The sequence below is a fragment of the Solanum tuberosum genome, unplaced genomic scaffold (assembly GCF_000226075.1).
Source record: "Solanum tuberosum cultivar DM 1-3 516 R44 unplaced genomic scaffold, SolTub_3.0 scf00026, whole genome shotgun sequence".
Classification (NCBI taxonomy): domain Eukaryota; kingdom Viridiplantae; phylum Streptophyta; class Magnoliopsida; order Solanales; family Solanaceae; genus Solanum; species Solanum tuberosum.
Window position 1 is genome coordinate 700,730 of NW_006238952.1, and position 24,134 is coordinate 724,863.

The 24,134-nt window shown below is 34.5% G+C and overlaps 3 protein-coding genes across 7 annotated transcripts; 2 read left to right on the forward strand and 1 right to left on the reverse strand.

Moving 5' to 3' along the window:
* Window positions 1–1,255: 1,255 nt before the first annotated feature.
* LOC102589724 (uncharacterized) lies at window positions 1,256–10,061 on the forward strand. Of its 2 annotated transcripts, XM_006341356.2 has the most exons (8): window positions 1,256–1,393; window positions 4,379–4,468; window positions 4,565–5,815; window positions 7,042–7,257; window positions 7,635–7,709; window positions 7,823–7,882; window positions 8,031–8,270; window positions 9,549–10,061. In XM_006341356.2, the coding sequence occupies exons 2-8, from the start codon at window positions 4,393–4,395 to the stop codon at window positions 9,770–9,772; spliced, it is 2,142 nt and encodes a 713-aa protein (XP_006341418.1). In that variant the 5' UTR covers window positions 1,256–1,393; window positions 4,379–4,392; the 3' UTR covers window positions 9,773–10,061. The 2 variants fall into 2 exon arrangements, with proteins under 2 accessions (XP_006341418.1, XP_006341419.1); XM_006341357.2 differs by lacking the exon at window positions 7,635–7,709.
* A 1,699-nt stretch (window positions 10,062–11,760) lies between these two features.
* On the forward strand, window positions 11,761–14,846 carry LOC102590263 (fibrous sheath CABYR-binding protein). Of its 4 annotated transcripts, none has more exons than XM_015306180.1 (4): window positions 11,761–11,854; window positions 12,004–12,106; window positions 13,813–14,327; window positions 14,469–14,846. In XM_015306180.1, the coding sequence occupies exons 1-4, from the start codon at window positions 11,780–11,782 to the stop codon at window positions 14,670–14,672; spliced, it is 897 nt and encodes a 298-aa protein (XP_015161666.1). In that variant the 5' UTR covers window positions 11,761–11,779; the 3' UTR covers window positions 14,673–14,846. The 4 variants fall into 4 exon arrangements, with proteins under 4 accessions (XP_015161666.1, XP_015161667.1, XP_015161668.1 ...); XM_015306181.1 differs by having other exon boundaries at window positions 11,775–11,854; window positions 12,016–12,106; XM_015306182.1 differs by having other exon boundaries at window positions 11,779–11,854; window positions 12,021–12,106.
* Window positions 14,847–15,015: 169 nt separating this feature from the next.
* Window positions 15,016–18,760, reverse strand: LOC102590599 (uncharacterized). Its single transcript, XM_006341359.2, has 6 exons — window positions 18,495–18,760; window positions 17,867–18,118; window positions 17,497–17,670; window positions 17,294–17,400; window positions 16,167–16,495; window positions 15,016–15,782 (listed from the first exon to the last, which is right to left on the reverse strand). The coding sequence occupies exons 1-6, from the start codon at window positions 18,648–18,650 to the stop codon at window positions 15,223–15,225; spliced, it is 1,578 nt and encodes a 525-aa protein (XP_006341421.1). The 5' UTR covers window positions 18,651–18,760; the 3' UTR covers window positions 15,016–15,222.
* Between the last annotated feature and the right edge of the window lie 5,374 nt (window positions 18,761–24,134).

Below are 24,134 nucleotides of genomic sequence, written 5' to 3' on the forward strand. Positions count from 1 at the left end.
TCCCAACCCCAAAAAAAAATTTAAGTTTGTTTTTAAAAAATATTTTCAACTTCAAAACTTCAATTTTTCACCCCTACCCTCAACCCACCCCTCCACCCCACCCCCAAAAAAAATAAAGTTTGTTTTTAAAAAATAAATTTTTATTTTTTTTACCCCATCTTACCCCTACCCCCGCGCGCCAAGCCCCACCACCCCACCCAACCCAAAAAAAATTTAAGTTTATTTTTAAAAAATATTTTCAATTTCAATTCAAAAATTATTTTCTACTCTCTAGTAAAAATAAAAGATATTTTCTCAAAAATAAATTTCATTCATAAATCACACTAAAAAATCTTTTTCAGAAAATATTTTATAGTCACCAACCAAACAAGAGAAAATAAGTAAAAAATCTACTTGTTTTCCAGGAAAACATTTTCCTTCATACCAAACACACCCTTAAAGTTCTTATTTCTTTGCCTATTAGTCTACGAGGTAGATGTAAGGTACATCCTACCTGTTCAGACCTCACTTTTGGAATTACATCGGATATATTAAAGACCAATATTAAGATACATCCTACTCTGATCAGACACACCGGATATGTTGAAAATGAAACATGTGCAAATTTAAAAAGCTAGATCGTATCTACTATAGTTTACTTTTTGAATTATGACAATACACTCGACCCCTATTTTCCTTTGCAGCGAAGACTTGAGTAGGGATAGATAGACACGAGGGTGGTGACATCTTATTGCTGACAATACATTATTAACTTTGTAAAATGTTGTCCTCTTCTTTAATTTCACTTGTGGGGTGCAGCAATGGATAATTAATTTTTCTATTGTCAAGTGGGACCATTACCAAAGACTTAAATTAAATGCCTTTGCCTTTTGTCTCCTTTATGAGTACAATTTTTCTCCTTCTAAAATTAACCAACTTTAATTTGAAGGATATATCTGCTAGAATTAGTCAAAACGGTTCACTTATTTTAATTTATTTCAGACTTCTAAACGGCTCTAGCCTTGGTGCGTTTTAAGTACGCTATATTATATTCCAATTTTCCCCAATTCCGAAACTACCCTCGTTAATTAGCCCGAAAAGACGAAAAAGCCCAGACACCAAGCGACGCGATTGGTGGGATGTAACATATTGTAGAATCACACGGTCACACCGAATCACTAATGCCACGTCATCTGAGTAGTTCAAGTCCACGTGTCATAGAGCAAAAAGAAACAAATGGCCCCACACCGAACCCTTTAAAAACTCTTTATAGAGCCCTTAGAAGCGCCAAAAAACACACATTACAACACCCTACCACCACCACCACTCTCTCCCTCTAAAACCTTTCTCTTTCTCTCTCTAAAAAAAATTCACTTTTGAAATTTTTTTGCCGATCAGATACGATTCTTCACCGGTAAGAATTCTTATGAACCCACCGGAGAATTCATACAGATTTAAATCTTTATACATTAATTTGAATCTTTTATCGTTGGTATAACTGCAAGTTCTTGAATAAATCTTTTGTTTTAATTTTAAAAAAATTAATAAAATTGGTTCGGTTGGGTGTGTAATTAATGTGGTTTGAATACTTTTCTTTCTGATCATATTTGATGGTATAGACAGAGTAGTACTGTTTGGATTGTTGAACTTTTCCGTTGTTAGATTCTTGTAACAATCGCAAGGAGGAATTTATGGTGGGGGTATCGGTTTTCCTCCATTTTCTAGGTTTTCTGCGAAATGACATTTAGGGTTTATGACGCACAAGGGTAGGGAATAGAGACGATTGTTTGTTGTGCTTACTGGGTAGAATTCTTTTTCTGTTGTGTTGGTTTGATTTCCTTGTTTTTGTTTATTTTGGGCATAGTGGGATCACATTAAGTGTAGTTTACTGTTCTAAGTAGTTAACCTTTTAGTTTTGGTGATCGGTGTATGAGAAAGTTGCCTTTGCGTATATCTCATATTGGAAGTATATGAAAAGAGATTTTAATAGGCCTTTAAATGAAAATGGCGCGAAGAATTTGGCGCGCATATTGGGATCACATTAAGTGTAGTCTACTGTTCTAAGTAGTTAACCTTTTAGTTTCGGTGATTGGTGTATGAGAAAGTCGTCTTTGCGTAATTTTGGAAGTATATGAAAGGAGATTTTAATATGCCTTTAAATGAAAATGGCGCGAAGAATTTGGCGCGCATATTGGGATCACATTAAGTGTAGTCTACTGTTCTAAGTAGTTAATCTTTTAGTTTCGGTGATTGGTGTATGAGAAAGTCGTCTTTGCGTAATTTTGGAAGTATATGAAAGGAGATTTTAATATGCCTTTAAATGAAAATGGCGCGAAGAATTTGGCGCGCATAGTGGGATCACATTAAGTGTAGTCTACTGTTCTAAGTAGTTAACCTTTTAGTTTTGGTGATCGGTGTATGAGAAAGTTGCCTTTGCGTATATCTCATATTGGAAGTATATGAAAAGAGATTTTAATAGGCCTTTAAATGAAAATGGCGCGAAGAATTTGGCGCGCATAGTGGGATCACATTAAGTGTAGTCTACTGTTCTAAGTAGTTAACCTTTTAGTTTCGGTGATCGGTGTATGAGAAAGTCGCCTTTGCGCATATCTCATATTGGAAGTATATGAAAGGAGATTTTAATAGGCCTTTAAACGAAAATGGCGCGAAGAATTTGGCGCGCATAATAGGATCCTATTAAGTGTAGTCTACCGTTCTAAGTAGTTAACCTTTTAGTTTGGTGATTGGTGTATGAGAAAGTCGTCTTTGCGTATATCTTATTTTGGAAGTATATGAAAGGAGATTTTAATAGGCCTTGACATATGAAAATGGCGCGAAGAATTTGGCGTGTCCCCTTTTTGCAGCTTTTCATATAGAAATGTGTGTTGTAATTTCATTTTTTTGTGTATTCTCAGCCTGTTCTTCTTGTTTTAGAGACGATTGTGTGTTTACTGGGTAGCGATTATCTCTGTTGTGTCGGTTTGATTTCCTTGTTTTGCTTATTTGGGGCCTAGTGGGATCACATTAAGTGTAGTCTACTGCTCTTAAGTAGTGAACCTTTTAGTTTCGGTGATCGGCATATGAGAAAGTCATCTTTGCGTATCTCATTTTGGAAGTATATGAAAGGATTTTTTAATAAGTCTTGACAAATGAAAATGGCGCGAAGAATTTGGCGCGCATAATAGGATCCTATTAAGTGTAGTCTACCGTTCTAAGTAGTTAACCTTTTAGTTTTGGTGATTGGTGTATGAGAAAGTCGTCTTTGCGTATATCTCATTTGGAAGTATATGAACGGAGATTTTAATAGGCCTTGACAAATGAAAATGGCGCGAAGAATTTGGCGCGTCCCCTTTTTTGCAGCCTTTCATATAGAAATGTGTGTTGTAATTTCATTTTTTGTGTATTCTCAGCCTGTTCTTGTTTTAGAGACGATTGTGGGTTTACTGGGTAGCGATTTTTTCTGTTGTGTTGGTTTGATTTCCTTGTTTTGCTTATTTGGGCCTAGTGGGATCACATTAAGTGTAGTCTACTGTTCTAAGTAGTTAACCTTTTAGTTTCGGTGATTGGCATATGAGAAAGTCATCGTATATCTCATTTTGGAAGTATATGAAAGGAGATTTTAATAGGCCTTTGACAAATGAAAATGGCGCGAAGAATTTGGCGCGTCTAATAGGATCCTATTAAGTGTAGTCTACCGTTCTAAGTAGTTAACCTTTTAGTTTCGGTGATTGGCATATGAGAAAGTCATCGTATATCTCATTTTGGAAGTATATGAAAGGAGATTTTAATAGGCCTTGACATATGAAAATGGCGCGAAGAATTTGGCGCGCATAATAGGATCCTATTAAGTGTAGTCTACCGTTCTAAGTAGTTAACCTTTTAGTTTTGGTGATTGGTGTATGAGAAAGTCGTCTTTGCGTATATCTCATTTGGAAGTATATGAACGGAGATTTTAATAGGCCTTGACAAATGAAAATGGCGCGAAGAATTTGGTGCATCCCCTTTTTTGCAGCCTTTCATATAGAAATGTGTGTTGTAATTTCATTTTTTGTGTATTCTCAGCCTGTTCTTCTTGTTCTATTGATGTGCCAGTCTGGTGAAAATGTGATTGTTTGAAATTGTTTAGGATTATGATGCTGGTTTTCTATTTGAAGTACTATGTTCTTTGATACCTTTTCAAGGTGGAACTCTCCCCCACCCCAAAAGTTTGCTTAACTGTCTCATCTCTAGAATAGATTAGATTTTGTTTTGTTCTATGTGCAATTACAACATCAGCTTCAGTCTAGGAGAGACTGGAGGAGGATTTAAGTATAATTGCTTTTCTTTCTCTTTGTCATCTCCTCTAGTTTATGAAGTAGATATCTTTATGTTAAGCCTAAATTTTTATTTAATTGATCAGGTTCAAGATTTTCAATGGGATGTGACAAAATAGAGAACCTGCCAGACCTAAGTGTTGATGAGGGAAAGAAGAGACCAGAGGAGGATCTAAGTATAATTATTATGCTTTTCTTTCTCTTTTTTTTCATTCGTTAGTTTATGAAGTAGATATCTTTATGTTAAGCTTAATTTTTATTTAATTGATCAGATTCAAGATTATCAATGGGAGGTAACAAAACAGAGAACCTGCCAGATTCAAGTGTTAATGGTCTTTCTCTCAGCGTCAGTCAAAGTGGAGCTGTTGATTATAATGGTGTTATCCAAGGTGGGTTCAGTTCAGGGGCTAATGTCACATCGTTTCCTTTTGTATCTCTGCCTGTGGTCCGTCCTCTTCCAGGAAATGTTAATGAGATTGAGGTGGCTGATTTGATGAATCTCAATTCCTTACATCACCACCATCTTCAACCGAATTTGATGAATGTAAGAAATATTTCACCCAGCTTTAACAGTCCATCAGCAATGTCACGTCGCATGAAAAATAATGCAGAGATAAACCATTCAAATGCGAATAACAAAACACCGACCTTGAATAGACTCATGAATGAAGGTGTCTTGTCCAAGAGCTTCCAGAATCCTGGGGCTGGCATGAATTTTATGCCTATGCAAAGCAGTGGAGCTGGATGTTTTGAGAAGGCTGGGGAAGGAACAGGTATTAGTCAAATGCCTGGAAGCCCTTTTGGCGTAGGGTATAATGTGCAAAATGCTATAGGTATTGGCGGAATAGGGTTTCAAAATTATGCCAACGTCAATCATGTTCCTTTTCAGTCACAAGGGAACATGGATGGTAGTTTTCTGACCCTTGGAATGGGAAGTAATATAGAGGATAGATCAATTCTTAGATTCAACAGCAAAGAGGTCAGCAGCAGACTGGAGGAAGCTGCTTTACCACAAAATAACAATTCTCACATCCAACAAACAAGAAGAAATCTTCCAAGTTTAATTCATGGTGCTCCTGGTGGTATTACAAATTTCCAGTGTGATAGTGGTGGTTTCCCAAATTCAGCAGCCTTGAATTCGGGTGTGCTTGCTCCAGACTCTAGAATCAGTGCACCTCCATTTATGTATGCACCAGATGCGAGACTCAACTCATCTAATGCCAGAAATTTAGGTGCTGTTGGTAAAGCTGATCAAAGACTTTGTGAACCTGATCCTCTCATGTATGCCCAAGGTGGTTTGCCTCCTCCTCCATTGCCATTTAGCAGCAATTCAACTTTACACCCTCATCTTGGATTTGGTAGAATGGCAGCAGCTCCTGGATCTGCTCAACAGTTTAGGGTATTAGCTCAACCAACTGTTAATCAGCAGAGCAACCTGTACACAAACATGGTCAGGAATCAATCTTTCATGGGACCTGCTATTCTCAGTCATGGTGGCGGCAGAGTGAGGCAAGACCAATTAGGTGTGTGTATGAATTTCTATTTCTGTTTGCTGAATTTACCACTTACTAATTTATCCATTTCGTACTTTAGCACAAGCTTAGCTGACATGTGCGTATGATTGAATTTTTTAATGTCAAAAATGAGAACTGATTGTTTTGTGCTTACTGTATCAGAATTCCAAAATATTCCTGTGTCTAACAAGCTCAGTTTGTTGTTTTTCTTGCCATTTATGTTCTGAGTTGGCAGTGTCCAGGACAGTCCTGGTAAATGGTAGACCCTTAAACAAACAAACATGACTATGGAGAGTCTGTTAAACTCATTTTAAATAATGTTTGCAAATAAAATTGACTTGACCGATAGAATTAGCTTCTTTGAATGTGAAAAGTCTTGTCTTCCACAGAAGTTATAATTCTTTTAAGTTGCATTTTCAGACATATTGATAAAGAGGAAATATCTTAGTGATGCAGTGTGAACAAAATGCTATGAGAAATGGCAACAGTGTGTAAAGAACTAAAAGATCTAGTGGTATGCATAGGTTGTTTGTTCCATGAACTTACCTTTCACTTTGGCAATCATTCTTCTATCACATAACACTCCATTAATTCTTTTCCATTTCAATCATTAAGTGTGTAGAAACATACCAAAAATACCTTTTGAATCATGTAGTCTTAAATATGTCACACCATTCCTATTAGGAAGTGTCACGACTAAAATGGCATGTTGAAATATGGAACTTGCTACATATAACTTTTTATTTTTTAAAACAAACTAAAATGAAAGTTAAACAGATAAATTGAAACAGAGGTGGTGGTCAACTTTTTCTATGGAAGTGGGGGGTTGACAAAGCTGTAATTGTGCACTCTGTTTCTTGGTTGTATTGTTAGTTGACAGAGTTGAGAGTACTACCTTTTGGAGAGTTAAGTATATCTGTGTATGAGTTGTTAAAATGGTTGATCTGACGTGTTGACAAATTATAGGCCTCTTAAGTCATAAACTTGGTTCTGCCTAAACATGACTCTATAGCCAATTTTCATGATTTGGGTGAGAGGATGTGAGCTATCAACATGTGAGTTTGATTAGGAATCCTCCTTTTTCATTTCACGGCTACATGCACTGCTATTTTGAGTTTCTCTTATATACTTTTACCCTTGTCTTCATGGATTCTATAAATTGCCTCTCAGTCTACTTCAGCTGCTGGTTGTTGACTTACTGCGGTCCTAACTCTGCTACAATCAAATTTCTTCAGGTCAGCAATCTTTTGTCAATGTTCTGAATCCTTGGGGGAATAACCTATATCCTGAAGGAATGGGAGCTCAAATTCAGGGATGGAGTGGCATCCAACCTGCCCTTGTCAATCAATTTCCCAAGAGGCTAGGTGTCCAGCTTAATGACGGGGCTATTTCTCAAGCAACTCGAGAGGGTGTTCTTCCTGGCACGGGTGGCATCCAGCAAACTAGAGTGGGTAAGTCATGTTGGAACTTAAAAATGAGTTCATAGGATGAAAAATGAAGCCAGAAAAATAGTTTACCTTTAAAAAAGGAAAAAAGAAGTGAGAAATATATTAAGCTTCCATGAAATATTTAGTTAGGCACTGTAAAGTGAAGTGTAAGAAGTGGAAGATGACATTAGAATGGGTGTAGGTATTGCGTGTGGATTCGTCAGAATACACTAAAAAAGATGCACCCGTTCCAGATACTTCCACTACCCCATACTGGATGCGTACTCTTAAACGAATTCATTTAACTCAGAAATTAGCACATTACGGAGCTTGAGTTCACATTATACTTTTTATGTGGTGCTTTTATCATTATCTGTTTCTTTTTTGGCTTTCATTTGTAGGTAACTCGTATCAGTCTCAAAATCATGGACCTAAAATGCACCCCACTGGACTTCTTAACCCCTCTTTTGCAATGGGTATCTACTAATTTTATTCATATATCTGATAATGCTCCAATTTGCTTTTCTATGTATTTAAAGTAATCTGACCTCTACGTAACATCTGAAGAGAGTGTTCTTATGTTATCTAGGTCTGCCTCAAGTTGGTTCATCAGCAGAGTTTAATGTTAGTGGACTCCCATATCATGCTGGTATGCCACAAAACCCAATCTAAGGAACTCTCTAGTGTTGCTAATTCAATGACAATATCTATCTTTTGCATCTTTGGTGACGTGCACATTTTAGAACCAAAATGTGCTGATTCCTGATTTGTGCTCTCATTGCATTTGCTACACCAAGGTCAAGGCGTTCCAATATCAAAGGTTGATGTGGCCCCTCAGGCTTCAAATCTTGATGGTCCCACTTCCCTCAAAAGAAGAAGACCAAGTAAAGCCCCTCCAACTGCTCCGACGTCTCAGCGGAGGAGAAAATTGACTCAACATAGTAATCAACTGCTGATAGCACCTCCGAGGCCGATCACTATTGCTCCAGTTCCTGCATCTTCTCCTTCTCTTCCTGCTCTCTGTGCAAAGTTGCAAGGTATCTCAAGCTATCTCACATTCTTATATTTTCTGTATTTTTGTAATGTAGTTTGTTAGTCTGTGATCTACAAGATACTGTTCTGGTGCTTTCTTTACCACGGATATATGTACAACTTGATTGTTTGTTGACATTTCCATGAGTTGATCGGTGAATGCCAGTGTTTTGCCTCCCTACTCTGACTTGATCACTCATGTAGCTGTGTTATTTATGTCACTGTTGTGTATCTATTCTTGTGGCATATGTATCTCAACAAATTACAAGTTTTGACACCATAGACGTGACTAGAGCCAACAATTTATAAGAGAGTTTGTGTCCTTTATTAAGTGTCAAAGACCTCAAGTGTTGAGAAATGTTAAGGATGTCTCTTTTTTTCTTTTAATTAGAGTTAATGACATTATTTTAAAACCCCACTATTTTCTTATTTTCACAAATCACCCTACTCTATCCCCTCCTGCTCCCCTCTGCCCCATCCTCCACCTCCAAATAACTAATGGATGTTTAAATATTTCCCCTTCTTTTAAACAATTCTCAGGATATCTAAACAACTTCCTGATTTTTTAACTAAACGACCTGAAATTGTTCTCAAGCTATTTAAAATAATTCCTGGTTGTTTGGGACGGACTGCATAATAATGAAGAAATTGCTGAGAAGATAAAGGAAGGAGAAAAGAAGGAAGAAGAGGATGAACTAAGAGAGAAGAGAGGGAACCCAAAATTAGAAATTTCAACATTTGAAAATGGGTTATGTGAAATTTGTGGATGTTTTAATACTTGCACCCAATATTTTTTACCCCATTCTCCTCATGTGGCCTAGGACCTAAGTTACATGGACAGCCAGGTGCAGGTTTACAGTACAACATGTATTTATATGTTGAATTTGTCATCTAAATTATAGGATTTGGAATATGGATGGGAACAAGTACTGAGTTACATTAACAAATGTGTCGTATGATATATATTTTAGTAGTTGAGTTGAGAAGTCATTACATCATAACAAGTGCAAAGTTTTCTTGGTACTTTATGTGAATATATATGCACACATACACTAAAAAATCAAAGCTGGAACTAGAGCTCCCTACAACCTACAACTGGAGGAATCTAAGAACTTCAGCATAATATCGATATCTCAGAAAGGCATCACATCAAGTCATAAGAGTGTGAATAAATCTATATTTTGTTCGTATTTCTATGTGAAGATATTGATAATGAACTCATTTTACTGCTAAATATTACCATTGAAACAGCATTGTAATAATGTAGTGTTGGAATTTTTCAGCAAGATTGGAGGAACCAGCTCAACTCGTTGCAGAGAACTGCAAAATATGCAAGAGGAATGTGATGTTCAATCCTGAAGGCCCTTTTACTCGTCCTACTATAGCGCCACCCGTTGCTGTTCTTCCCTGTGGGCATGTATTTCATGACGAGTGCCTGCAGAAAATCACACCACAAGATCAAGCAACAAATCCTCCTTGCATACCTTGCGTTATAGGTGAAACATAATGTGACTTCAATTGTTTTGGAAGGGAGAGGGGTTAAATTTTGTGAAGGAGAATGAAAGGGGCTCCCAAACATTTTTTTGTAAAGGATTAGGGTATAGTTCGTGGAACTGTACAGATAGAAGGTGGGGTGACAATAGGATTCCCCCCCATGGGTAGAGATTATGTAAAGTTACATAGAAACTCAGCATTTAAACCCCTGTGAATGAGAGAGATATTAAACTGGAACTTACAACTAAGAGCTGATGTATGACTGATTCTATAATAGGAGGTATTTGATCCCCCGTGCATGAGATTATTTTTTTTGAATATTGTGTATGGCATGTCTCTTTATCGCTTCTTTCTTTTCCTTTGGTTAATTAAGATCGTCAGTTAAGGTGATGATTCTTGCACCTTTTCAGTCTGTTACAAAAGTAGAAATCATATTTTGTTCTTTCCTCAGTTCTTTGTATGGTTTTGATTTCCTCAGTTAACCTAGGTTCGGAAAAGGATCAAAATGATTGATTTTACAATACTATAGTATGTGATTGTATAACTTTTATCATTACTCCGAGACTTACCTTCTAAATTACATGTTGTATTGGAAGTCATAGATAATGTGGTCTGGACCGACCCGGACCCGTTGAAATGTGTGTTACATTACCATTGTTTCAACTTAGGGAGTCCAAATTCTTATATACACAATCCAAAATAAGCAAAAGAGAACATGAAGGCCCAAGACCAATGTATCATCCATCATCTTGGGCCTAAGAAGCATGGAGAGACTACTAGCAGAGTGTTTTTAGCCATAACTTATCATCATCATTATTAATAAGAGTAGGTTTATTTTTGTCTTTTAAATATACTCGCTCCGTCCCATATCCCTTTCTAAAAATAGTTGAACAACAATATATGTCATTTTATAAAATTTATGCATAAATTACCATATTTTGCCCATTATATCATTGATAGATTAATTAATTAATCTTGAAAATGTATTTACTTTGACTAACCTAGGAAATCTACAAGTAATTAATTTCATTGGGAGAGTACTTCATTCATTAAGTAACTACTTTCTTTATTCACTACTTATTCTATAAAATTTGATTTTGAAAAAATATATAAATAAAACAATTAAAATACGAACCAAAATTTTTAAACAAAACAACAAATCAATATTTGTATCCGAATCTTCTTCAATATGCGCCTCAGTGTTTAAATAAAAAACAAATAATTTGTTGAACTAGAACTAAAATTCATTTTGTCGTTGAATTTCATTATCAATAACATCAGATTCAACAGGAAATTTAGATCAATTTGAAGTAATGAAATTTGAATATTTTGTGATGTTGTCATGTTTGCTTTAAGAATTTATATATAAAATATAAAAAACATTTTACACAAAATATATAGGAAAATTGAGGTGGGAAAAACTTGATTTTTAATTTTTTTTGGATCAATTGGTGAAAAAAAATTGGCTTAAAAAATAAACTCTAAAATTTAAATAGTCATTCAAATGGATTTATATATTTGAAATCTAACATATTCATCATTTATTACAAAGTTGTCTTAAACAAACATTAAATAAGGGCATAAGGATAAAATTACCTCATTTCTTAATGCAAGTGCAAATAGAAAATGTGACATATAATATGGGACGGACTACGGAGGGAGTAACTCATAAGCATCTTTAGAGTCTTTTTGATATTGCTACTCAAAACTACTTATTTCTAGAAGTCCAAATCGAAAAACTCGAATACAAAAAATATTTATCGCTCCATCATAAAAATATGAATAGTTTATATTGTTGTTCTCCGTGGAGGACGGGTGTGTTTGTGAGAAATCACAAAAACCCAGGTACCATTTTGTCCCATGTCGAAATAATAATAGAATAATAAAATAAGGTGTGTGGGGGTCCGGAGATAGATAGGAACACAAAACAAGAAACCAAACATCAACATCACCGTGAAAAACTAAAAGACAACAAAATCATGTCCGTTAAAAATAATGGTTGATTAATTCGTGACCCTCTATGCTTTTTTTTCCCAACAATATCTTGTTTACTTGTCAAACAAAAAACAAAAAAGGGGCTGAAGGAGAGAGTTGGGTAATAAACGTTTCTTGGCCTTGCTTACACCTACAACTTACTTCAACTCTTACGCTATCAATTCTCTCTCTCTTTGTAGCTTATAGAAAGTTTTGATACAAGATTTTTTTTTGCTTTATTTATGTGTGTGTGTTTTTGAAATTTGTAAGTTATTTATGGAGGTAAGGCAGCAGCAGAAGATGGAAGGAATTCTTGAGGGATTTTCACCTGTTTCTTCAACTCCTGTTTTATGGAAGTCTAGAAAAAGATCTGGTAATATTTCTTCTTATTATGATTCAATTTAGTACTAGTGAACTTGTTGATTGCATGTATCTACAGTGATTTATTGAAAAATGGGGTTGATTATTTGTGGGTTTGCATGTGGTACAACTAGATCTACTTCTGGAAATGACTAGAAAACACAAGGCGGAGCTAGGATTTGAAGTTTATGAGTTTGGGGTTGTAGTCCTTTTAAGTTATTGAGTTCTGAATTAATAATTTGTACATATTCCATTGATTTAATTTGTGAACCCGTAAGCTATACTCTAGCTCCGCTCCTGCCATGAAAATGGTTCTACTGTTTTCTGGGATAAATAATATTTATCTGAATTTTCTGTTTACTCGGTGGACGATTTCCTTATTTTTTGGAAAAGAGGTTAGGTTGAGGGTAGAGGGTAGTTTTGTCCAATGTTAGCTAGATTCGGTGGCGACTTTGTCGACACGTCATTTCTAGCTGATAAAGAAGTTTGATCTTTGAATAAAAACAATTTTTTTTTGTAAATATTAGTTATTAGTATTAACCATTAATAAAGTATTGATTTTTAGTGATTTTGGTTGTCTTTGTCATGATGAGTGTGTTTGATTAATTCATTACATTACATGTTTCTTCTGCATAATTTCACTTATTTGTTTAGGAATTTGCCTGTATAAGTATAAGCTACAGCCGATTACCGTTCCAATATTTTATTTTTGTAAGACTAATCTATTCCACACGGATCTTGTCTAGAAATAGTGATTTGGCCCTGCATTGTTGACTTTGTATTTTTTTAATGTACATGTTCTTTTTCCCTTAGTGGACTCCTTAATTTATTTGGAAATTCTTCGAGGCGGATTAAAAGATGATAGATGACTTGTGGAGCTTTAGAAAGACATTAGCTTTGAATTATCTTATTGAAAAGAAAAAAGATCCTTTTTTAAGTAAGGTTACATATAATATATAATTAAAGACTATATAAAGACGGTATAATCATTCCATAATTACAGAGGTCAAACCAAATGTGTTGGGGTAGAATCTCAAACTCGAACCTGAAAAGGTTAAATCCTGGATCCGCCTATGCTTGATAGTGTTTTTTGTGAATGATACATCAAATGGCAGACTTGTTTCTTCCCTGATCAACAGGAGAAGATTAGTAGTTAGTGAGCTCTTGAGTTTTGTATATGGGAAGTTTCTAAATTTGGACCTTTGTCAAATCTTTGTATCACTTTTTTCAAATTCTCTAAAAATCACTGGAAAGAGAAGCAATGGAAAAGGGAAAGGAACCTATTAAAATGCTATAATACCAGTGTCTCTGATTGGCATACTGAATAGTATATTATTTAAGTACAGAAGACTGGCTCATGCTATTTGAACTTGAACCAGTCAACAATTTTCCTTGAGTCGAAGGTCTATCGGAAAACAGTCTCTCTACCTCCCAAGGTAGGGGTAAGGTTTGCGTAAACTCTATCCTCCCCAAACCCCACTTGTGGGATTACATTGGGTATGTTGTTGTTGTTGAAACAGTCAGACAATTTCTGAACATAATATAGTTGTGCTGGTATTTTGTTTGGAGAACATACTTCTGAAATTATAGTCCTGTTTAATGTCATGTTCCGTAAAGATAATGGAGTGATGACTATAAGCCCAATCAATACACAGTTCACACAATTCATATTTTGTATATTATACATTTATCATGCTAAGAAAATACTTCGCCTAGTAGCCGGTGTGAAGAACTTGGAAACACCTCAAAAGCAAGAAGAGTCTCCAGCTGATGAAACACCTCAAAAGCAAGAAGAGTCTCCAGCTGATGAAACACCTCAAAAGCAAGAAGAGTCTCCAGCTGATGAAACACCTCAAAAGCAAGAAGAGTCTCCAGCTGATGAAACACCTCAAAAGCAAGAAGAGTCTCCAGCTGATGAAACACCTCAAAAGCAAGAAGAGTCTCCAGCTGATGAAACACCTCAAAAGCAAGAAGAGTCTCCAGCTGATGAAAAGATGCAGGAATCCCAGCCCTCTACTGAACTCTCAGAGCGTAGAAAGGCACTTTTTGAACCATTGGAACCGGTTACAAATGCAAATGGCCGTAGGCCGTCAGCTGAAACTTTGCTACCCCCACCAGACTTTGATGCTGCATGTTACCCCAAAGGTTGGCTGGCTGGAAAGAGACGGAAGCTTGTAAATGTGGATGTTGTTGAAAGTATGCGAAGAATCGCTCTACAGGAAATGAACAGAAAGGTGATGTCCTCAAAATTACCATTTGTTTGCTTTCTTCTAATCTACATGTTCTGTTTTGGCTAACCTCTTTAAATGTCTTCAAGTTCTCGTCTTGCTCAGTTCAAATTCAACAGAAACACTAATCATATGACAATGCTGCAGGATCGTGAAATCGATGGTCTGAACGAACAGTTGGAAGCAGATGCTCATTGCCTGGAACATCTGCAAATACAGCTGCTAGAAGAAAGAAGCAAGCGTGCCGATGTAGAGAGGCAAAATGCTATGTTGCAAAGCCAGATAAATGTGCTTATGGACATGTATCAGGATAACGATGACATTGATGATGACGGTACAGATGATTCTTAAACAGTCATCTTCTTTATTCTTTTGTAGATTTCGTTAGACAATAATAGGACAGATATAGAAGAAGGTTGTTGTTGTGCTTTCAAGATGTAAAATATATATCTGAATATTATTTACTGTTTAAAAACTCTACTCCGTGTGTAAGATGTTCCTTTTTATTTGATCTACTATTCCTCACACCTTCTTGCATTTGGCCTCTTAACAATGTTACCAGCATTAGGCCATTAAGCTTGGCAAGAACATTTGAAATCGCAAAGTAGATTCGAAATCTTGCGATCAACATTTGAAAGGATAAGTTGTTAGATACCAGTTAAAGAGGTATCTTTTGGTAAAATTTTTACAAAAAATGAAGTAAATGTCATTAAAAAACTATTCGGAGCGCTTGAAGAATACTGTCTATTGCACGAACTAACATAAAAGATGACTATATACATATACTACCTGCACAACATCTGGACACTGTAGCTAAGCAGTGTCTTAGAGGGCGCTATGCCTGCTATATACAAAAGCAACTAGGCTATCCTTTTCTGGATGATGATAAACTAAGCAGATTCTATCTAGCTGGGTGGTCGGAATCTTCATAGATATTGAAGAGAAAGTGAGGCAACGATGCGATTCTAGGCAGATTCAGCAGCAGATCCCCTATCGAGTCTTTTCTTGACATTGATGGAGCTGGATCATTTGATTTATCCTCTGATGTAGAAGGATCTCCGGGAAAGAAACTGATCAGTTCATCAGTTCTCTTACCTCCAACTGCAACATCATCATAATTCTCACTCTTATGAGCTGTTGCGGGATCCTTCTGAAGAAGACAGCACAGAGAATTGACCCTTGTCATGAGGGATTTCTCATCTGATGCTGGCATATTTTGAGTATCACTAAACAAGCACCTCGAGATCTCTTCCAGAATCTCCAAGCTTTGGCGTTCATCACTGGACAGGCATATAACTTCGGACGTTCCCTGCTCAGAAAAACGTTGTTCAAAGTGGCTCACTAAATCTTTCATTGACATGGAAGGATGAAGACCAGGCACTCGGATCTGATCTAGGTTGCCGAGGCCTTTCAATTGCTCCATATCTCTACTGACATCTTGAATTTCCCTTGTATCCATCACTGCAGGTTAAATGACAGTACAGCAGATTATAAGACAATTCACAAATACTAAGCCTTAATAATGACATAAATATTTGGAAAAATAATTAAACTGATTCGGGATCAGTTGGACCATATGATGATTATGTTATGCCCAGTAAGGCCTCAACTGTAGTAATTTGGATCTGTCGACTATGCTTAAATTCTAATATCAAGAAACCAATGAAAACTGTAGGCAGCAGAAAAGGAATGTAATGTCTATAACCACCACAATGCTCTTTCCAGCATGCAACATAAAATTAAGAAAAAAATAAAGAAGAAATGAATAAGATGCACCAAGCAGAAGAATCGAACTTCTCAAAAAACTCAAGAGTCCTAAGCAGACCAGCATTAATATATAATTACCTGAGCTTGGTGAAGGTGTTTCTGGACGAATGTTTTCCAATCGTCTACTAACAAAAAAGTCTTGCTCTCCGTTTGAAGAAGAACAATGAGCTCCTGAAGGTGAAGCGGCACCATGCAAGTTGAGAAAGGGGGGACTTCTCTCATTATTCAGATTAAATTCCGACTCAGACACATTTGGGTCTTCAAATACTGAAATTCTGGATTCAAAATGTGGAGAATCTAGTGTAATCTCTGGTTGTTGACTTAGGAAATTAAGACGGGGATCACACTGAATAAGCTTTTCAAAATGCTTTCCTAACAAGCCTTGTGGAATCTGTAAGTAATGTCGCCTACAAACAAACAAAAAACAATTAAAAAGGGAGGAGAGTTTTAACATCAAACTGAACCATATCGACATAATAATCAAGGAAAAGCAAGACCTGCGAGCATAAATAGGTCTAACACCTTATTAAGCATGCATAAAAACAGCAGTACCATTATGTCAAGTTCACACAACTACTTAAAAGTAAATGACATAAAGCCAATCTGGACTACTGCTGCCTCGAAAATTGGGGGTGAAGGGGCTGCAGCTGAGGTTTATCCCGACCTCAAGGAGGGCGGGCGGATTCGGATTCCAAGACCAATTTATTATTTTGTTTTTACAGAAAGGGGACCCTAAACCATCAAATATTTGAGAAAATATATTACCTTTCAGTCTCATTGAATTCACTTTAGCCAACATCAAATATTGGAGAAAATATATTACCTTTTTTCAATCTTGACACTTCTAACAAACGGGTAGAATAAGCAAAAGATTAGGTAGGCAAGGGTGTGGTCTAGTGTATGAAGAGGGTTGGAAATCACGAGGAATCAGATTTAAATCCAAGTTGAGGCAAAAACACTAGGTAATTTCTTCCTATTTGTCCAAGTCTTGGGGACAGAGTTGGTGGGAAGTATCAAGCAACCCGGACACCATAATTATATTTTAGGCAGCAGATGAGCACTTGATGGGGGCCTGGGAGGTAGCAAGAAGGCCGTACACCACGGCTATTAAAAAATGGCAACAGATGAGTACTTAGGGAATTGGCATCCCCATAAACAGAGCAAAGACCAATTACGAACAAGTAAAAATAAGACAAGAAACATACTTTTGCATGCTAGCTTGTCCTCCAGTAAAATCAGATGTTGCTTGCCAAAGAGTGTGCTTCCTAGGTTGTGGATTCGTCTCCCTGAAGAAAAGAGGTTGTCTTGAAAGCTGCAATACAAGAATCCTTTAGTACTTTCGCCAATTCAGTAGCAGGAAACAGTTTCACAATGATAACAACAAAAGAGATGGTCCATCACCACTTACCACTACATCTAAAGTTCCAGGTCCATCATCAGGGTAATTTGCCTTCAAACCCATAATATCTGACCACTGGATTTCGATCTTATTCTTGAGACCACCGTCAAGGACTTCCCAAACAAGTTTATGCTTCGCAAAGTAACATTTTGCCACTAGATCCCCTTCATATCTTGACTTGTACTGCAGACAACAACACAATTCCAAATCAGTTCTAGCACTTCCAAACTTCAATTTACACACTAAGATCACAAATTACACTTTTTTTTTTTTTTATGACGAGGGAAACCGCAGCCGCTACCCAAAGGGTGCGCACAGGGTAAAACCCCTGTCCTATGCAATAGCTCGCAAACCAGCCAAACTAAAACATCAATATTACCTCCCAGCTCCCAATTCTCAGAACTGTGGCAGGAAAGTTCGAAGCCTTGAGTTTTTCAATTGTTCCAGAGTTCCCCTTCTGCTCCTTCCCTTGATTTCCCACCTTGGCGTTGTTCCCCTGAGAAAGCTTCATCTGGATCAAATCCAACAGTGATGGGCTCTTCCTTAGCCTCAAACCCAACGGACTGGGCTCATCAAGCGGGTTATACTGCGAAGGCGCTACTGGAAAACCATCAGCTCCTACAACCAATTGCTGCAGTAGGAAAAAAGATCCCCAATTCAATTAAGCTAATCATACAATAAACTTCATAGAAATCACTCAAAACTAGCTCTAAATAATCCATCAATAAGCAAAACTCCTTTTTATATGAAAAATCTTCCCTCATAGATCTGCTACAACTTTCTATATTTATACACTCTTAAATCCTAAATCTTAAGAGTTATTAACACCATCAAGTCACTAAACAGGAAAGTAACTCCTGTTTAATAAGCATTAATTGATAATCTACCATAATTGATAAGTATTAATTAATTAACTTAAATCCTTAATCTTATCATCCTTTTTGTAATTGACTGCCCAAACACAGAATCTCCAGAAAATCAAATCAGCAAAAAAGAAGAGAACATACTTGTAGAGAAGAAGAGGAAAGTTTAGATCGCTTGTTGAGTGGACCGTATGCTTCATCTAAAGCATCTTCAAATTCGAGCTTCACCGCCGCGTTCTTCCCTTTATGCCACTGCAACTCCGGCGACTCTTCCATGGTTGTTCTCATCAATTGAACCATAGTTGAAAACCCAAAGAGTTGGTCCAAAATATCTAAAAGCTTGTTGTATATGAATATGAACAAGAGGAGAAGAGAAATCAATATTCGTTTTTACTACTTCCTTAATATAATAATTTTATATATAAAATGAAATGAAAATGAAGCTCCCACTATATATATTATTCTATGAAAAGAAAAAAAACACGTGTCGATTACACGCGCTTGTTTGTGGAGTGAGCTGGAGTCACGTGAGGAGTTTTGGATAAAATGAGTGACGGGGCATAAAATCGGTAAGGTTCGTTTTACGGCAAGTGGGAACGGCTGCGATAAAGGGGTAAGGTGACACGTGGAAGAATCTAACGGTGGATGACACGTAAGATGCTGAATAGGATTTGTTGGATGGGCTGAGTTGTGGATAATGTTTTGGACGGATTGCTTTTTTATTTTTTACTACTTATTATAGTATTGTTTTTATCGGTTTGTGGATGACGGAATAAACACGCGTGTACCTACTTTCTACTTTTCTTTTTCAATATTCATATTACGGCGGCTTTGTAATTCACGCGCTGTCTTTTTAAGACCAATTATGAGTGGATTTATTTGACTCTTCACTTACTATAATTGCCTTTTATTTTGTTATTTTCTTACTATCATTCATTTTGAATAGAAATTAATTTTTAGAAAATTTAGGATCTGTCAAAAATAATTTGCCTACTTATAAAGGTTATTTTCTTTCGATCAGTCTTGTGAAGTTACCGTGAATATGTAAAGTTATTTTTTTATTTCTGATTTGTGTGAAAGTGTTAAGCACATAATATAAGAGAAAAATAAAATCTTCTAAAATTTGTGTAAATTATTTCATCGTTGAATAGAAGGTTAATAAAATTATTTTTCTAAAAAAGGATCTCACATCAATTGAGAGAGGAATAGAATATATATTAGCAAAGAACTATTTTGAGCTATTAAGTATAGTTTTACCAATTATTTCAAGTGAATTTCTTAATTTTATTACTAAAATAGAAAGATATTAGTTCTCGAATTAATTATTTTAAAAAAAGGATCTCACATCAATTGAGAGAGGAATAGGATATATATTAACAAAGAATTATTTTAAGCTATTAAGTATAGTTTTACCTTTTATATCAAGTGAATTTCTAATTTTAGGATATTAGTTTTTTGAAATTAATTTTTTTTAAAAAGGATCTCACATCAATTGAGGGAGGAATAGGGTAACAAAGAATTATTTTAGCTATTAAGAATAGTTTTACCTATTACATCAAGTGAATTTCCAATTTTATTACTATAAATATACTCATATAATCTTTGAAATTATATTTATTGACAGTTCAACAATGTAAATCTTTAACACTATTAACCAAATTGACCTATTACTATAAGTTAGTTCCCATTTTTATTTTAGTTTATTTGTTGTTATCTTAAATAGTTTAATCTGATTATATTAATTTTTTACAACATCAATACATAAAATTTAATTCTTCTTGAAATTGTTTTCCTTGTATTAAATGGATAAACTTATGACTTAAGTTTCAATCTCGGTTCATAATTCTTCACATACCACTTTCTTATTATAGAATTTATGTTTTAGCTACTTTATATTTAAGTGTCCTAATATTATTGTCATTATATATATATATTATACTATCATCATAACTTTACCTTATTAAGATATATAATTATATATAGTAGATTATCCCCCATTTTTGTTAAAAAAATTACTTGTATACCATCTTCTATTAAAAGATCTGATTATGTAATATGTTAATACTATTTACTGTCAATAGATATTTTCTTATTTTTTTAATGCAAAAAACAAATATCTTTGCACATACCCCTTAACTCTAAATTAAGTTGTAATCTCCTCCATATATAATTTCCAATTCCCCTACTCACCTACCACCTACACTCAAAAAATATTAATAATCAAAAGAAATGTTTCTTATCTTCTCAGTTCTCACTACTTTTTTAATCATAAAATATAGTAGTAATAAAGAAACATAATATAATATGAAAGCACTTATCACGTTGTCTAATCAAATTAGTTAAGATTATTTAACATGACAGACAAAAAATAAAAGTATGAATGATGCTAGGCCAAGTAAACCAAGTTGGCCTAGTTGCATTTTACAACTATTACTATATATTATTCCTATGCATCAATTTCAAACAATTTATGAGTCATTATTGATGGAGTTATTGTATTTAGTATTTACATTCATACTATAAAGATTCATCATAATATTAATTAATTTTATATTTATTATTAATATATTGTGATTTTTTTTCCTTTATCTGGTTTAGGACCGACAAATTCATCATAAACTAATTAATTTTACAGTAAAATCTCTCTAAATTAATATAGGCTGGACCATGAAATATTATTATTATTATTTTATAGAGGTATTATTTAATCGATAAATTAATATTTATTAATTTAAAGAGTGTTTCGACACCGAAAAAATTGTTAGGGATGAAATCTCAAAGTATTTGAAAGAACCCACTTGTAAAAACGCCATTCATGAACTCGAGGTCATGATTAATGATCTCGGTTACCACAATAAAATTATTATCTTAGAGAGATTATTAATTAACCGAGTATTATTTTAGTGAAGTTTTACTGTATATCGATTGTTAGTAAAGGCAATCCAATTCCTCCGGGCCACTAAAATGGGCTACAAAAACGTAAAGCTTCTCCGAGTGGCCCATCGATTCCACTGAATATTACCGACCCATATTATTGAGAACCTGTGCACGTTTTTTCACAAGTTGTCGTGGGATAATTATTTAGTAAATGATTATTTTTTATTGCAACTTATATATTTCTTTTAGAGTATAATAATATATTCAGTAAAATCCTATAAGTGGAGTCTAGATATTTCTCGTAGAATATAGTTCTAAATTATTAGTATTAACAAACTGAAAATTTTATGTTACAACGGTCTAAAATTTTGTAAGTTATTAACTAAGATAGACGACAATCAACAACTAATATTATACAGAAGAGCTATTGTTGAGAATTATATTTGCAGAACTTTTAAATATAAGGATAAAATCTGAATGGAAGCCTAAAAACAAATATTTGTGTAAATAAATCAGCCTCTATTGCCTGAGTTGTGACAAACTCTTAATAAATTAGTTGTTTTTTTTATTATTGATGGAATCAACATGACCCATAATGACTTTACCAAGGATACAAGTTGTCTAGTTGTTATTAGAACAATATGATAGCAACTTAGAGATGCGTCCAAAATGCTAATAAGCTTAAGATTAGTAGGTAATTATTGGATGAGAGAGTTAGTTGATGAATATAACTTTCAAGAAATCATGATTAACAAGTCAATCAAGGAAAAATTATCTTTCCTTTAGACCATGATCTCTTATAATTTTTTATATATTGAAAAATGACTATATTATATATATTTGATTAGACATCCTAAAACACAAAAGTCGATTAGGCTAATTGTCAAATTTGTTGGTTACTGCCTAAGCTCTCATGTGATGCTCCTAGCTACGTAATTCAATTCTCAATTGTTACATTCCTTGATTTCATTATTATACAAAATTCATTTTTAAATGTACAATCAGAAGTTCTTTCATCAAATTTTGAATTCATCTACACAAGTACTAAATAGGTAATAAATACCATAGAAACTATTGTCAAAGTAATATATCTATATAAAAATGAATACCTTTGACGCGCGCGGGTGGTGGATCCTTTTAAAAATAGTGCAATTTTGAAGAATCCGACACAAGTGCAACAATATTTTTGAAGAGTTCGAGCACGAACATCATAATGAAAACAAAATGATATTGCATCTAGGGTTGGAAAATAGGCCTGATACCAAAAAACTACATATACAATAATTATAAATAATAGCCTGTTCAAAGTCGTGAACTCACACCGCTATTTTGAAGGCAAAAAAAAGAAGAAAGTTTGATGATTTCTCTGATTTATATATTGCAAGTTGCTTTTAATCAAGTATAATGTAGACATCTTTCAAGTTGCCAAGTTTTAATTATTATATGGTACAGCTTTATTTGCTTTTTTATTTTCCTATAATAATATTATGTACTCTGTCGGATTTTGTATAGTTGGGTGGGGTTTGGACTATATAATTAAAAATTTAGTAGAAGTGGAATTATTGTTTAAAAACTTATCTGGATTACACTCAATTTATTTGATTATTGGAATAACAAAGTGAGTAGGAAAAAAAAAAAGTAGCTGCAAATCAATTAAAATTTGGTAGTTATTTTGATTGGGGTGTCAATTTGATGCAAGACATTCTACTATACATACCTTTTGTTATTTACAATCCTAATACTTTACTGACATGAGATTTGCATATAAGTGGATATTGATACTATATATCCAAAAATACTTTTTTTTTGCAAAAAATAATTTTCATATTATATTTTGGAGGTTTGGTTAAACAATTAGAGGGTGACCTTTCATAGTGAGTATATTGATTAATAACCATCTTTTATAGTTAGTTTACGTTATTAATTGATAACCTATAAATTAGTTGATATGACAAAAAAGTAGTCTAACAATGTATACAACTTAAATGGAAACAATAAATAGCTACAAGCCTACATGTTTGACAATCAATTTTTTGCCTATACATACGATGAAACTTTGCAAGAAAGCTACCCACAGACTATAAGTACCCCAAGCTATATATGTTGCACACTCTTCAAAAATATTTTCGACTCGGGTAGGACCTTCTAAAAATGTCAATTCCTCTTGTTATGTCTAAATCACTTTGGAGTTTATGCAACTCTGACTATCCAAAAATATTATCTCATTCGTATATGATATCTTTAAAAAATGTGTTGTTTTTGAAAATTTTGGTATGCATCCGAGGGGAATTTGGACTGAAATTAGATGGATATATCAAAATGTGTTGAGTTAATGAATGGTCGAGTTATTGATCCTCCAGTTACTAAAGCTAAAATGAGTTGGGCTAAAATATGGTTATAACCCAATGGCCAATCCATTCAACTCTTACTAAATTTTATTATTTTATTTGTTCTTTTATATTATTTTAATAGCTTATAAAATCATTTTTTTTTGTTATATAAGGGACCTATATATAATATAGAGAAAATTGTATGAAATAGAATTAAATTAAATGTTATAGCCATAGTTTCTTTTATTTGTAATTCGCAGCAAACATTCCATGTTTTTTGCCATCCATTTGTATATCGAAATATACAAATGCAGGACCCATTTGTATATCGAAATATACAAATGCAGGACCCATTTGTATATCGAAATATACAAATGCAGGACCCATTTGTATATCGAAATATACAAATGCAGGACCCATTTGTATATCGAAATATACAAATGCAGGACCCATTTGTATATCGAAATATACAAATGCAGGACCCATTTGTATATCGAAATATACAAATGCAGGACCCATTTGTATATCGAAATATACAAATGCAGGACCCATTTGTATATCGAAATATACAAATGCA

Excerpts from the sequence above, each read along its gene's own strand:
- LOC102590263 (XM_015306180.1), top strand. The coding sequence starts at position 11,780 with ATGCTTTTTTTTCCCAACAATATCTTGTTTACTTGTCAAACAAAAAAC. Across the intron at positions 11,855-12,003 it reads GGGCTGAAGGAGAGAGTTGG|TTATTTATGGAGGTAAGGCA; the intron begins GTAATAAACGTT and ends GAAATTTGTAAG. Across the intron at positions 12,107-13,812 it reads GAAGTCTAGAAAAAGATCTG|CCGGTGTGAAGAACTTGGAA; the intron begins GTAATATTTCTT and ends TTCGCCTAGTAG.
- LOC102589724 (XM_006341356.2), top strand. The coding sequence starts at position 4,393 with ATGGGATGTGACAAAATAGAGAACCTGCCAGACCTAAGTGTTGATGAG. Across the intron at positions 7,258-7,634 it reads CATCCAGCAAACTAGAGTGG|GTAACTCGTATCAGTCTCAA; the intron begins GTAAGTCATGTT and ends TTTCATTTGTAG. Across the intron at positions 7,883-8,030 it reads TGGACTCCCATATCATGCTG|GTCAAGGCGTTCCAATATCA; the intron begins GTATGCCACAAA and ends TGCTACACCAAG.
- LOC102590599 (XM_006341359.2), bottom strand. The coding sequence starts at position 18,650 with ATGGTTCAATTGATGAGAACAACCATGGAAGAGTCGCCGGAGTTGCAG. Across the intron at positions 17,671-17,866 it reads TGAGAATTGGGAGCTGGGAG|TACAAGTCAAGATATGAAGG; the intron begins GTAATATTGATG and ends TGTTGTCTGCAG. Across the intron at positions 15,783-16,166 it reads AACACCTTCACCAAGCTCAG|TGATGGATACAAGGGAAATT; the intron begins GTAATTATATAT and ends TTTAACCTGCAG.